The sequence below is a fragment of the Propithecus coquereli genome, unplaced genomic scaffold (genome assembly GCF_000956105.1).
Source record: "Propithecus coquereli isolate 6110/MARCELLA unplaced genomic scaffold, Pcoq_1.0 Scaffold248, whole genome shotgun sequence".
NCBI classification, from domain to species: Eukaryota; Metazoa; Chordata; class Mammalia; order Primates; family Indriidae; genus Propithecus; species Propithecus coquereli.
In genome coordinates this window covers 2507360-2522337 of record NW_012148041.1, presented here as the reverse complement: position 1 = coordinate 2522337, position 14978 = coordinate 2507360, and the positions used below count along the sequence as shown (strand labels likewise).

At 40.2% G+C, this 14978-nt stretch overlaps 1 protein-coding gene across 1 annotated transcript; it reads right to left on the bottom strand.

The window, feature by feature from the left end:
- Nucleotides 1-6546: 6546 nt before the first annotated feature.
- Nucleotides 6547-14367, bottom strand: SRSF3 (serine/arginine-rich splicing factor 3). The gene is made up of 6 exons (XM_012646615.1): nt 14196-14367; nt 12070-12277; nt 10708-10842; nt 8502-8540; nt 8161-8247; nt 6547-8027 (listed from the first exon to the last, which is right to left on the bottom strand). The coding sequence occupies exons 2-6, from the start codon at nt 12273-12275 to the stop codon at nt 8000-8002; spliced, it is 495 nt and encodes a 164-aa protein (XP_012502069.1). The 5' UTR covers nt 12276-12277; nt 14196-14367; the 3' UTR covers nt 6547-7999.
- Nucleotides 14368-14978: the final 611 nt, after the last annotated feature.

Here is a 14978-nt window from a genome sequence, read left to right as displayed (position 1 = left end):
ATGAAAGTATGGAGTGGCTTCAAGTGGGTTCAAGCATCTGATTTATGTGTTCTAGCACACTCATATCTGGTATTTACATACAGAAACACAGTTTATTTCAAAAACTGCTTTTCTTCTATTTTTGCATTATAGTTAAGGCTTCATATTTATATTTTTAAAAATAATGAATGTAGAACATGGATTTCACTTCAGAATAGTCTAGGATCATTACCAATTTTTTTTTTTTTTAAATAAAAGAGGGACCGAGTCTGATAAGAGTTGAGACCACTTTCCCTCTCTGAGGGTCTTAATGAGAGATAACCCCAAGGTCACAAGGTTGATGAGGAAAAGCACCCCGCATGTGCTCAGCATATGGCAATTCCACTATTTAGTTCTCTTCCCGTCTGATTGCCTACCTTTTCACTCCCACGTTGCTCAGGGGACATCCCCAGCACCAGCAATATCAATGTGTTGAACGAAGGAGCAAAGGAGAGCATTTTCTGGTGACAAGCCTGGCTGCTCAGTGACATCAAGGCATGCACCCAGGGAATGCTGGGAGTTTCCAGTGCGGCACCGCAGCCTCCAGAGAAATAGAACCAGGGCTGCCTCTGCCAGCAAGCTTGAACAGGACTGGGCAGGCATGGCCAGCGGGCAGGGTCCCAGGCTGAGAGCACAGATGTGGCTTGTTTCATTGTTCCATATACAGGAAGGCCTGGGGGAATTGAGGTCAAAAGACAGAGACTGAGGGCAGGGTGCAGTCCCCACTACTTCGGAGGCTGCAGTGGGAGGACTGCTTGAGCCCAGTTCTCCAGGCGATTTATTCCATAGTGCAGTTAGGGATGTGTTTCTGATCCCACAGTGGTTCAAATGCTACTTTTTTTTTTTTTTTGAGAGAGGGTCTCACTCTGTCACCCAAGCTGAAGGGCAGTGGTGTGATGATAGCTCACTGCAGCCTCAAACTCCTGGGCTCAATGAACTAACCGATCCTCCTGCCTCAGCCTCCAGAGTAGCTAGGACTACAGGCATGCACTAGCACACTTACTTGAGTGCTTACTGCACACCAACCAGTGTGAGCCTGCCACAGAACTATTGTTTACTGCCTGCGCCATGCCCTGCCCTGAGTACTTCATGTGCATCACACCACATTCTCAAGGGAGATCGACGCTACAGGATAGTTGCTTCCTATTATCACCATTTTACAGACGAGAAAAATGGAATCCCAGACTATGTAACTGGTCCAAAGTCATAGACCTGTAAGCGAGGAAGCCAGGGTTCAAACCTGGGCTGCTGGTTTCCTAGCCTGAAGGCCTTAACGTTACACTGCTCCCTGCACCAAGCACTGGATTAACTATTGGGGCAAAAGAGCCTTTCTCTGCCCGTGTCCGTGTTACCTTGGACAAATCCACCTTCTCATCTCTTTAGAGGACTTGGGACTATGGACTCTAAAGCCCCTTCCAGTTTATCTACACCTGGTCCTGCTACCCAGATTATATAGTTTCAGCTCAATCACTGCTGGGCTGCAACAACCTGCCAAGCCCCTCTGAACCTCAATCTCTTCCTCAAGAGAGAGATGATCACATCCAACCTACTAATGCCCTTTTGAATCACCGTCTTCCTGTCAACTATTGTCATATTCTAAAAGTTGGCCCTGGTTCGGGTACCAGTTTTGGATGACACACAGGTAAAAAAACGTTTCCTTCCATCCATCTCTATTGAAAACTCATCAAAATCACCTCACGAAAGGAATGGACCATTCTTCCAGGTCAACAGACTACAGTTGCTGGTAGAGTATCAAGTAACTCTAATCACCAAGTCAATAATCACTTAAATGTGTCCACTTAATCTAGACCAGTATTTTTCTCCCAGCAACTCGGAAATGCTACATAATAAGCTCCTAACTTGGGCTACCCTGTTTTGAAACAAGAGGTCACGAATCCCTGGAAAAAAATGTATACTTTTCTCAGGCTGAAAGTTAAGTCCTCAAAGTTTGGTGTTTACCAGTCCTCATCTAAATACTCACCAACGTTGCTCTCAAATTTCTAAAAGGCTCAAAACTGGGGTGGTAAAACCAGACTACATAATAGCAATATCAACTAGTCATAGCTTCTAATCATGCCCATGACAAGGTTAGTAGTGAACGTGGCAGACTAAATGCCAAGCCGTCCACACCTTCCTTGACAACCGCAAAATTTTTGTTGTATCGTATTGTGCATCACTTGGGCATCCCTCAGGACAGCTGCGTTGGCCCGTCAAGAAATGTCTTAACTGCTGAAACAATTATGGTTCCTGCCCATATAAGGGCTCTTGCATTGTAGATCTATACAATATACATGCCTCAGACAAACAGACTTCAAATGTGTAAAGGAAAAAGCTGAAGGACAATGGTTAGCATGATTTCAATGTGTATAAATATTTGCTCATATGTGTAACTTTCTACAAGATTACACAATAATTTTAACAAGTGACCTTATAATAGACTAGAGGAGGTAATTATTTTTCAATGTACATACTACTGTTATTTCTTACCTTGAGCATGTTTTACTTTTATAATTGTAAAGACACCCTAAATCCTGACAGTCACTGAGTGGCAATAAAATGGCTTTTTATGATTGGGTTGAGAAAGTTAAAATGCAGTGGAACAAAAGGATCTGGAGTCGGGGCTGGCCTGGATTCTGAATATACTGCTATTTTAGTAGGATGCATAATAATGTGTAAATGAACACTTTCTGGCCTCTGTGATATTCACCTCTCACGTGGTTCAAGATCCTATGGAAATGGCTCTGCCCGATGTTTGGTAGAGAGGTGCCCGTGGGCATTACTTCCTTTCCTCACCGCTCCAGTTGTCTTCACTGAAGCTCCCAACACCTTAAAAGGCAGATACCTTCTAAGGTTCAGTCCTTAGCCCTCTCCTTATCAGTGTGTTCACCCACTTCTCCCAACCTCACTCCTTGAAGCCAATTTCATGTCAAATGGACTGTCACACATTGCCAACTGAAGTCAGTAAACTACCTGTTCTCCATTAAATCCCAGACAGCTAGAATACATGAGCCAGCCATTCATTAGTACACTAACAGCCCCAACTTCTTGGCTTTCCTGTCAGTACTAAAGCTGGACAAGTTACCCAATACCCGCTTATTCAAAAGTATGGCTAGGCCGGGCATGGTGGCGCACAGCTGTAACCCCAACACTTTGGGAAGCCAAGGTGGGAGGATCACTTGAGGCCAGGAGTTTGAGATCAACCTGGGCAGCACAGCAAGACCCCATCCTCTGCAAAAAATTAGCCAGATGTGGTAGCACACGCTTATAGTCCTAGCCAGTTTATGGATGCAGTGAGCTATGACTGGGCCAATGCACTCCAGCCTGGATAACAGTGAGGCTTCATCTATCTCTAAAAGAGTAAAATAGATCAATTTAAAATCCCCGAAAGTATGGCTAATGGGAAGTCAAAAACCATCAAATTCCATCTACTTCAAATTTGTAGCTTAACAATCCTGTTTTACATTTACATTCTGCTGGTTTATATTCTCAATTGCTTCCCGCTCCAAACTTATGATTAAGTCATTCGTTTCTTCCTCTTCACTTCAGATTCATTTGTATCATTTGAATGTGAGTTCTTCCTTATGTCCCCCCACACCTTGCCATTTTGCCCAATTCACTTGGTTTATCCTGCTAGCACTAAGGGGCTTTTCAAAGGACCCTCTACTAAAGATTTGCTGCCTAACTCCAGGTCTAAGAGTCATCCTCACAGGGCATATAAAACATTACAACCAACACCTCTTTATTATTCTAATCTAAAACGGGTGAAGATGAATTGTTTAGTCTAAAAGTCACAACAGCCTAAAATTAACTCCAAACACAAATATTACATATGTTCTTTCTAGATATTGGCTGTACCCAATTCCTCACTAAATGCCTGTGTCATGGACTTTGCCCAGCGAAGGTGTCAAACAAATGACAAATCAACATTCCAATATGTATTTACCTGTACTCTCTCTCCTTGAGAATGTAACATGGGTGGTTTTATCTAAACTAAAAATAAATTTCCTCACTATAATGAGATTCTGGTAACAGACAGCCAGTTGGAATGGGTTAAGTGACCAGCTGCCTGAGTTTAAGATTTAGAAATTGTTTCCTGAGGGGGTTATTCTTTCAAAAATGAAACTAGGTCCCAAAATTTACGCTATACTATTTTTTATGCTCACATAATTCCCATTTCCTTTTCCTAATGACCAATACAAACTGCAAATCTCTACTTCCCCCTCCCCTCAGGCAGTATTTTACAAGTTAAGTTGCATCAGGCCACTTCAACACCATTCTTCTTGGCTTCAATTAGAACTTTGGGGGCTTTGCAAATAAAAAGAATGCCACCTTGCTCCAGACGAAATCTGAATGAGGTATACACCGAAACACAGGTGCCCACCACAAATGAACAAGGCTTTAAAAAGAAGGGAAGAGTCTTTTAATCTATATATCTTTTCTGGGAAGCTTAATTTTGCTCTGGAAATAGAGTGAAATATTCTTCATTTCAGGACCTCTCCAAATGATGACCCACGAGGAAGTGAAGTATCAGTGTTTTGAGATTTTCACTTGTCCAAAACACACACATTAACTTATAGCAGTAAAGACTAGTACTAAGTGGCCACATTCCAAGACTTTTGTAGTAAAATATGTGTTATGTCAGAACTGAGGAAAAACTGAAGTTGAGAAAAGCAATGTTCTATACATATATCTCATGTTAGCTTAGAAATCACTTTTGGCTGTCCTGAGTTCCAGAGAATTAAGAGAAAGCACTAGGATACTAAATGATGAGAATCTAAACACTGTATTAGGAACTTCTGCAATCCAACAAGGGAAAAGTTTTGTGGGCAAAACTAAGCAGTTATACTGAACTTATCAAAACAAATTTCAGTGACTCCATCTCAGAACCTGAAAGGTGCTACAGCTCAATTCTTTTCAGGTATCCAATGAATCCTTAATAAAACAAGATGAAGAGAATTAGTATGAACACAGAAAAATCAAATTCAACAAACACTACTGGATTATGTGGATAAAAATGTACTTCCAACCCAGTTTTTCTTCAGTGACTTTAATTATAAATCTTTTATGTTCTTAAAAAAATGGAAAACCAGAAAGCAACAGTCTAGTAGTACAAAAATATACAACTGGAAGAGATTACCGCCAACTAGATCTGACAACTAAATCCCATTCAGGTTTCTGAAAAAAACACATTTAGACAAAGTACTAAATCACTGGTTCTTATATAACCAAGGATGTTTATCACCTAGAGGAACACTTCCAAATTACACAGGGCTAGCTCACCCTGAAAAACTAAGTCAATGAGCCTGGAGTTAGGCTGTATATATTTTGAAGATCTCTACAATCAACACCATTCCTAATTAAGAAGCACTGTACTAAAATGAATATAATGAAAAGAAACCAGGATTTCCCATCCACATATGGGTTTGAGTGTGAGCCACTACTAACTGTGGTCTAATAGGGTACAGATGCATTTACAGATCACATGATCTTTTCAAGGATCTCTAAGATATTCAAACATATGAATGGTACATACAGGATAGCTATGCCTTGTAAAACTGAAGTTTCTCTGGCAAATTTTGTTTTCAACTTTCTGCTTAAGATATGGAGGTCAGAAGCAACCCATGAAGAACTAAGAACCACAGACCAAGTTAAATACTCTTGAAAGCATAAAAGCCAATTATAATCCTTAGAAGTTTCCTTATATTATCACAAAATATTAACAGTGACTTCTAGTGAACACCTGTTGTCAAAGTTGTTTTGTGACTTAGTATTACAATCAACTCAAGAAGATGAAGACAACTAGCTAACGTGACCTGTAATTTTAGAAATTACAGAAGCTTCAGAATTTCCAAATAGCCACAATCAATTCAAGGTTTTAACAACCTCCATGTTCCAAATATTCTACAAGCCATAAAATTGTGCTTAAGACTTCCGGTTAAAGTAATTGCCGATTTGTAAGGAAAGGATAACTCCCTGATGAAGTCAACTTTATTTCAGGTTCTATATTATTCCTCTATTAGCCACATTATACCTACCATAACCAATTGTGCTTTTTACAGAAACTCTTCCAATTTAAGACTCCAAGTTGTATACTGCCCAAAAAAGCCCATATAATTGTCCATTTAAAAAAGCAGTATAACTGACACACCATATTGCTTCCTTAACTTCTTAGCTATCTTGCCTTGTTCCTAATAAGAACATGTATATTTAGGCCATGGGGAAACACCAAAAGGTCCAAAAACCCAGAGGTCCCAGTACTCAACAGGCCATCTTAAAGTGTCTTCTTGGAACATGCCCAACTGTAAGGCTCATACTGAACCTTCCTGACAGCAATTCTCCCCTCCCTTGTTGAGATTTGTGTGAATGTTTAATAGGACCACTGGAAATAATTTTAGGACCTAAATCTCAATACGGCCTTATAGATTTAACTCTTACTGCAATGACTTATCTTTCATGTTAAAGACAAAGTCAGTATAGCATAATCAAAACTATCTTGGAAGAGCATATTTAAGGAAACTAAGCCACAAGACTGTTGCATTATGATTTAATCTAATTGCACAAAAATTTGAAATTACAACTCCTCCCATTTTCTAAAAGGAAGGTTATGCATGCTTCCATATTCAATTCTGCACTATTACATTTGAACCATATCGTGATCTTTACATCATGATGGACTGGTTTAGAATTCCCATGCAATACCTCAAATTATAAAATGGAAGCAAGTTTTAAAACTTTGTGGAAACTTTTCATGCTTAAGATAAAAACCAATTTTAAAGGGGCAACTCTGGGTTATAACGTACCAGGTTGCTGCTGTATTTTAAAATATTGGTCACTGTCATGGACCTTAAACTGGCTTCTACTCCTTAAAAGAATGGGTAATTATTATCACTTAGGTGATAACTAAATATTCCCGTCACTTCAGAAGACTAATCCATAGTGTCTCTCAGTTATCTTTCTCATAAAATAAGAATTGTGTAACCAACTGCTTCCCCCGGGGTAAGAACAATGGTAACAGTGGGTTCAACTGACTATTACACAATTATGCTAATATTTTATTAATTCAAAAGCACTTTACAAGAAAATATAAGTATGGCTTCCAATAGGAATGTTATACCTGGACTTTGTACCAAGCTCACAGATTTGAGTTTGCAAGGAAAAACAGGCTTTCAAGTTAAACAACAATTGTAACCAAAACTTTAATCCCAAGGATTCTCACAAAACATATTACAAATGACAGCATGGAAAAAAAAATCTTGCACAGTAACTCAAAGTTCAGCTCTACAATGTACCCTTAAACTGGCAGGACATTGGTATTTCGATTATCTCAAATTTCCAAATAAAGAACGTTACAAACAGCTATGTATTCATATATAGCGATCACGTAAGGAACTTAACTTAGGATCTAAAGCAAAGGAAAAACTTTCTTAGAATTTACCAGATTCCATACCAATTAGGCGACCTCTGCCTGGGGTGAAAACCAGTTGGATTTTTCAAAAACCTCTAATTTAGTATAACGGTGCAGCTTTTATTTTTACCTGCTGGCTTGTTTCACAGCAGCTTCTGAAGACTGCTTGTTCAACCACAGCTGCACACTATATCCCAAATGTGGGAAAAAAAGTAAATCTTAGTTCAATTTTTGCCAATTTTGTTTCTATATTTTAAAAAAATCCACACTTCAGCTGGGCAGGATTTAGAGGTTTATTATTAGTTTATACAAAACTAAAAAGCAAATTCAGTTTTGCTTAAGGGAACATTGTAAAGTAACAATTCTTGGTATTACATGCCTCATATGATCCATTTCAAACCATAGAGAATTAGAGCTTTTGTGTCACTGTTCCAAGAGACAAACAAATTTGAACAGCTAAAACATCTTAAAAATGCACCAAGCTTATGAAGTCTCAAACAAAACTTGAATTTTCTGTACATACTCCTGTCAAATGAAGTCATTTCCTGTACACCACTTCTCTTGCAAACTGGTCTTCTATTTCCTTTCATTTGACCTAGATCGGCTAAAACAAAGAAAACAAAAACTTTTACATCTGTAACTCGGTGACACTTAGTGACATATTATCAATAGATTAAGATAAAAAATTATGGCTTAAAAGACGGACCTCAGTGTATTATAGGTATGCAAGATCTTACCTTCGAGACCTAGAGAAGGATCGGGAGGGCTTATGATTTCTCTCCCGAGACAGTGATCTCTCTCTTCTCCTATCTCTAGAAAGGGACCTAAACCAGAGAAAGAACATGAGGGCCACTTTAAGTATGATAATTACACTTAACGGAATTATTTTCTAAGAAGTCTTTAAAAACTAAAAGCTGGCTTATCCTTACAATCTAATATTGGCTTTATATGCCACTTGATTCACTGCTAAAATCAAGGTCTATTCCCATTAACCAAGTCATTTGGAAAAAACAGCTTAGGAATAGCAGAAACACTGCCACTTCTGAGAACGTAGCCAAAATAGGTAGAAGTTATTTACCTGCTCCGGCTCCGAGAGAAGCTTCTCCTTCTTGGAGATCTAAAAGCAGAAACGGGAAAATTAGGCTAATCATCAATTATCATTTATGGCGTGAGGTATTTCCCAACTTTTCAATCTCACTGTTGGGCCCAGTGAATGTGCCGAAGAACTGGCACCCATCGTCCAAAAACAAACAAATAAATAAATAAAAAGAAAAGAAAAAAAAGGCACAGAGAGATTAAGGAACCAAAAAGCTCAAGTGAAAAGCAGGTATTCCAACCATGGATTCACTTTAACAAAGAATGCTTCACAGCAGATCTGTCCAATGCAAAACTTCATGTCAAACTAACTCCACTACCCAAACACCACACCAAAATGTAGTCCCACAAGTAGTTCCAAAAACAGTACCATAAACCAGTATTTGGAACCCATGCAAACCTATAAGTCCATGACAAGACTTAGGTACCAAGTGGATAGTGTAATTTTTGTGAAAACGCGCTAGGTGTAAATATTGATGCCATTAAGTGCTACATTAGAACTGCGTTTGTGATCGTCACATTTAAGAGTGTGTTTAGGCTTATCAAAATCACCTTAGCTTTGCCCACACTTCACCCCCAAAATTTTAAAATTTTGAAAACTGTTAGTAAAACCATTTAAAGGTGATAGGATTCAACAAATTTTTGCCAGAAAGGAAAGCTAAATCTGTTAGAGATATTAAAATTTTTAGTTTGGCATCTCACACATGCAAATGAGTTTCACTTGAAGGTCTAGTTACATTATGAGTTCCCTATCACCCTTAAAAGTTTTTTCAAGCAATATATATGTACGTTACCATTCAATTATGCACAGCCAGCCTTTGATCCAGAAAAAAGAATTACTTTAAGCCGCTTACTCCTTATTTTAACCAGCAGTAAACTGTATAAGCAGGAAAAACTTACTAGTTTTGGGTTTCAACAAGCTAGAAATGGTGAGGTGAGGCTGCCGGACTGACGGCCAGGAAGAATTTGCTGAAAAGGTTTTGCCAGATGTTGCGTTGGATTTAGTTGGTTGGCGAAGGGGGTGTTGTGGATTTTTCCTGCTTTTTTGTTAGCCGAAGGCTGCTGCTGTAGTTGTTGTGAAGACATTTGGTAAATAAACAGCTGAGCTGATTGGCCAGGAATGTGTGGGCGGTCGAGGTGGCTGCTGCCGATTTGGTTAAGGTTGGAGAGAAGGCTGAGAGAAAACAGCATGCTCGGGAACCAAAGGGCGGTGCAACCTGACGACTGGCCAGCCTGGGTCATGTGAAACGACACCAGCCAAGCTGAATGGGGCGCGCTGGTCACATGACGCTGAAAGGGCTAGTTGACTGGCTAATGCAGATTCAGAGGGTGGTGAGAAGAGACATGATGGTGACTCTGTAACGGGGTTCATTTTTATTAATAGATGGACCAAAAAGCACAAAAAAAAAATGAAAAACAAGCCATCAGTACAACCATCTATTAGCTAACAAATACTCTTTATTATGATGGGCAACAGTGTGTTGTTGTTTTTCAAAATAGCAAAAGGGGCAAGATTTTGAACTCCTATCTCCTAGAAGGACTTCACTCACCTGTAAGAGGTAAATTTAGTCCCACAGAAACTATTTTGGAGATTTGAGGAGATGTGGAGTTATCGTCCAGACAATACTGCCTGGTCCAAGAATGATGCCATTTTCAATTACAAAAAAACTGAATTCTCTCCTATTTGGGATTGAAGAACAGATGACTGGGATTACTTCTTTTTTAGCCCCCTTTATTGGTCAGTGACTTAAGTTAGTTTCAGAATGACTTCTACTTTACCAGTTGTAACATTAAAACAGCTGCCTGTTTGATAAATATTACAATTGTGCTAGTAGTAGAAAACACATATTGTGAAGAGCTAGAGTTGAATGTAATGTTTGTCATTATGGAGTCAAGAAATGGAAAAAGGCCTAAACTGAAGTATAAAGACTTGGAAAGATGCAACTAGAAGATGAACTAGAAGACAGATCCAAGATAGAAGTTACTGACTACCAACATGAACAGTGACCTAAAGACAAAAGCCAACACTCAGCACAACTCACATACCCCAAACTACACCCAGCAGAAGTTTCATAAAAACCTCCAATTCTTCAAGTTTAAAACCCACCAACAAACTTTAGGAGAAATACCTGCTCCTACTAGCTACTCCAATTACACCAATACCTCTAAACACGCTATCTCTCAAGTACCTGCGGCGAGGTGGAGGACTCCTCCTACGATAATCATCTCGAGGGCGACGACCCCAAGAGGGAGGTGGGCCACGATTTCGACTTCTTTTTTCACCATTCGACAGTTCCACTCTTACACGGCAACCACACAGTGTTCTACGAGGGGGAAGAGACAAATTTAAAACAGTTTACCTTTCTGAGACATGTATATTAAAGCAGAAAGTAAACACTCCCAAGTTAGCTACTTTACAAACACGTTTGAATGTAAACTCTTGTAACACCAAAACAGTTTCAGTTCCCTTATTTTTCTAAAATTAAATGATTGAACTTTTTCTCCAGTTTAATTTCAAATTAAGCACAATTAAATGGGTTTTTAAAGTACCAACTGACAAGGAAACCAATTTTCTTCTACCTTTTTGTCAGAGACGGTCTGATTATTGAGCTCAATGCTAACTTGCCAACAGTTGCTACCTAAATGTGAAGACCCCTGGATTTATCCTCGAAGAACTAGTTCTCCTGCATCTTCATTGTGACTTCTTCCCTTGAGGTTCCAGCACTTATTACTTACTATGCTGTATTTATTGGCTCTCCTCCAACCACTCTCTAAGTAAACATCGAAGACAAGAGAACCATTTTGGCTTTTAGATCACCCTCTTCCCTCAATAATTGGCACATTAAGAAATCACAACCAAGAATAGCAGAAAAAGTCCATTACCCCCCACCCTTTATCCATACGTAGCCATTAAATTTAGATAAAACCATTATTTGGACAGCAACTGGGAACAGTGGGCTTTGGAAAACATTACTGCAACCTGCTTGAAGGAAGGACCTTTCATACAGCTTTACAGCCAACCCTCAGATCCTTTTTTTGGTTAAGGAGAAAAGAGTCCCATTTAAGGCACTATTGACATGCTCCAGGACAGAAATTCTGAAGCAGAACTGATTTTTGAATCTGAAGGATGAGCTGTTTTCCTTGATTTCGTGAACTCCGATGGTTTCCAAATGTAGGTAGGGGAGAAGGAAAAAACTCAGGTGTTACTTGGTCAACTAACAGAACACTATAAACACAAAGGAAAATAGTAACCAATTCACACTTCCTGGAATTATTCCGAACACATAAAAGCAAAGGTAATATAACAGTACAATAAAACCCTGTGTAATTATCATTTGTAAACAATTTTAAACAATTATCAGTCCACATTCACTACTAGTCATAAAAAAAGTAAAAAAAAAAAGTTATCATTTATGACCAATCTTAAATATTTGATTCCAGTTATTTTTAAAGACTTTAAAAAGCCATCTAAATACCACATGTCCCAAAGATTTTAAATAGTAAAAGCACAGACAACATTTACCATTACTATAAATTAATCATTAAATTACCTTCCATCTAGCTCTCGGACAGCATCAGCTGCATCTCGGGGATCTTCGAATTCAACAAATGCAAAGCCGGGAGGGTTTCTAGCAACCCACACACTTCGGAGTGGTCCATAATAGCCAAAAGCCCGTTCCAATTCAGTCTTGTTGCCATTGTTTCCAAGATTACCTACGTAAACCTTACAGTCCAATGGACAGGAATCACGATGCATTTCTGTAACAAAAGAACACCAAAAATATTAATTTATCCAAATCATCTACAGTTAAAAACACAGATCCTCAGGGAAGAATTCCAAAATGCTAAAACACCAAACAAGAAATACTACTCTTGAACATCCATTCTCCCCAATTCTTACTCACAGCCTTAGAAAGCCAGCAAATTAAGAGTTATTAACCACAATGTGAGCCATGAGTTGGGGACTTAACCTATCATTTTATTTAATCCCCAAAATAAAGCATTTAGAAAAGCAGGGTAATCTGCTCAGAAACAAATTCTGCTGGGGACTTGAAAACCAAATGGAACAATGATGAAGACAAGAAAGCCAGTACTTATCTTACACCACCAGGTAAGTGATAGCTAAGTGCTTTCATAAGCCAAAACTTAACAAGTTTTAATAAAATAAGGCCAGCATTTTTCACTTAAAAAATGCCTTCTTTGATGCTACAGAAACTTTTCTTTTCTACAGGAACAAGGTTAATACCTACCACATGTCATTAAATAGATCAAAGTCTTATGCAGTAAAAATTCGTCAAGCAGAAGACCAAGTGTCAAGCTTTTAAAAAATGTAAGCTCACAGCAGTATTCATAGTAGCCAAAAGGTGCTAATCCAAAAGTCCACCAACAGATAAATGGATATGCAAAATGTGGTACACAGTCATACAACGAGGTATTATTCAGAATGAAGTACTGACAAATGCCACAATTATTGAACAATCGCGAAAACAATTATGTTAAGTTAATGAAGCCAGACACAACGTGCAGACATATCAATCCATGAATATGCAATATCTAAAATGGGCAAGTCTATAGAGACTGACCAGTGGCTGCCAGGGTCTGGAGGAAGGTGGGACCTGAGGGAACTGGGGGTGACTACTTAATGGGTACAAGTCCCCTTAGGAGGCGATGGAAATGTTTTGGAACTAGATAGAAATTATGGTTGCAAAACATTTGAGGACGTACTTAATACCACTGAACTGTACACTTTAAATCTTGAATTAAAGATGTGAACTTCACTTCAATAAAAACACTAAATTACAAAAAGACATTTCTTACTCAAAATTACTGCACTTCCAAGGGCTTATTTCCGATGAACCTTCAATACTCAAGTCACTTCAGCAATGAAATCAACGTATAGACCCGTTTCAATTACATGAAAGCAACCTACTCAATAATTCAGCTTGAAGCAGCTTTCCATAAACACCACGTTCTTCTCACTCCGGGCTTATCTAATTAAAAAACCCAGTCAGGGCACATCCGAGTTGCCGCGACCACACCCTGTGCCCAGGAGTTAGTCTTCAGACGAAAGCATTGGTGGAAATTAATTTTTTAAAAAAACACCGCCATGACCACTTTCAGGCCTACGTATTAACGGGAAGCAGCTATAAGAACAATGCAGCTCAACTTCAAGGAAGATCGTCCGGTTAAATGAAAAGTGATTTAGATTAAAGCTGTAAAAAAGTGGAATCAAATTAAAACTACATGAAGACAAAGGTCAAGTACGAAAGCCATTTACTATGAACCGAAAAGTCCAGTCTTGATCACTAACTCGAGAAAAAAATCCTAAGAAGCTTCCCGAGAAAATGAGCCCCTCCCCCACCAAAAAAAAGGCGCCATAAAAATTGAAAGGCCGCGACCTGGAGTACAACTCGGTTACCGGCTCCCCCTCTTCATGCCAACTCCCGGCTAATTCCCTATCTCGGTTCATCCCCCAATGAAGGGTATAAACACCTCCATTCCAAGGCTGGGAAACCCTCTGATGGGCCGGTGGACCCCGCCACCGCCCCGTGCTGAACGTCACAAAATGGCGGCGGCGCCTCTTTGTCTCAATCTGGCGCCGCCATTGGGCCTGGCTCCACCTCGGCACTGTGAAAGTTCCAATTCCCACGTCATTCCTTCTGTCGCCGTCTCTTACCGAAATCTAAAGTTTAAGTGCGGAGGCTCAAGTCCTCACGCTCCGATGGACCGTCCCGCTCCGCTCCGGCCGCACTCCCACAGAAGGTCTCCCTCACCCGGCGTCCACGAAATGGCGGACCACCGCCTTCTCCTCGCCCTTATTTATACGCCGCACTGGAAATCACATGATTGGACGAACACGCCCAATCAGAGGCGGAGGAGGCCGTGACGTAACGACTACAAGCGCAGCGGGAGCCGCGGTTCCTGGGAGCGCGCTTGGGCCGTGCAGCCGTGTGGTGGAGACGTGCGCTGTTGCGCGCTCGTCGCCACGACCCTGGCGCTTGCCCGGGTGTTCTTCCGTCTGCCGACCCGCGGGTTTCGCACAGACCCCTCTACCTCACGTCCACATGGGCTGGGGTTTAATAAACAAAACCATTGCCATCATTACCAAGCACTGATAGAGCCGTTGGCTCCTAACAAGATTAAGGTATTGGCTGGGTGCGTTAATTATTTCGCCTTTGTGAGTGGTTAGTCAGGAACTAAGAACGTCGCGTTTACAAACGTGGCTCAGAGTTGCTCCCAAGGTTACTGAGCTGTTCGTGACCAAGCTGGCACCAGACTGTGGCCGCCTAAGTCCCAGACTTAAGGAAAAGCCTGGCTCGGAAAGTTTGCCCGACTCTAGCAGGTTTCCCCCCTTTCACCCAAACTTCCAGGATTTGGCTCAGACGGCAAATCAGACCGGTCGGGTGATGTGGAAACTCACCTTTAGCAAAGAACAGGAAAGGGAAGTTTCTGAAGAAGA

What these genes read in the sequence shown, in the direction of transcription:
- SRSF3 (XM_012646615.1), bottom strand. Translation starts at nt 12,275, where the DNA reads ATGCATCGTGATTCCTGTCCATTGGACTGTAAGGTTTACGTAGGTAAT. An exon ending in AGTCCTCCACCTCGCCGCAG is followed by an intron (nt 8,541 to 10,707) that starts GTACTTGAGAGA and finishes TTCTGCTTTTAG; the next exon opens with ATCTCCAAGAAGGAGAAGCT. An exon ending in TCCTTCTCTAGGTCTCGAAG is followed by an intron (nt 8,028 to 8,160) that starts GTAAGATCTTGC and finishes TCTTTGTTTTAG; the next exon opens with CCGATCTAGGTCAAATGAAA.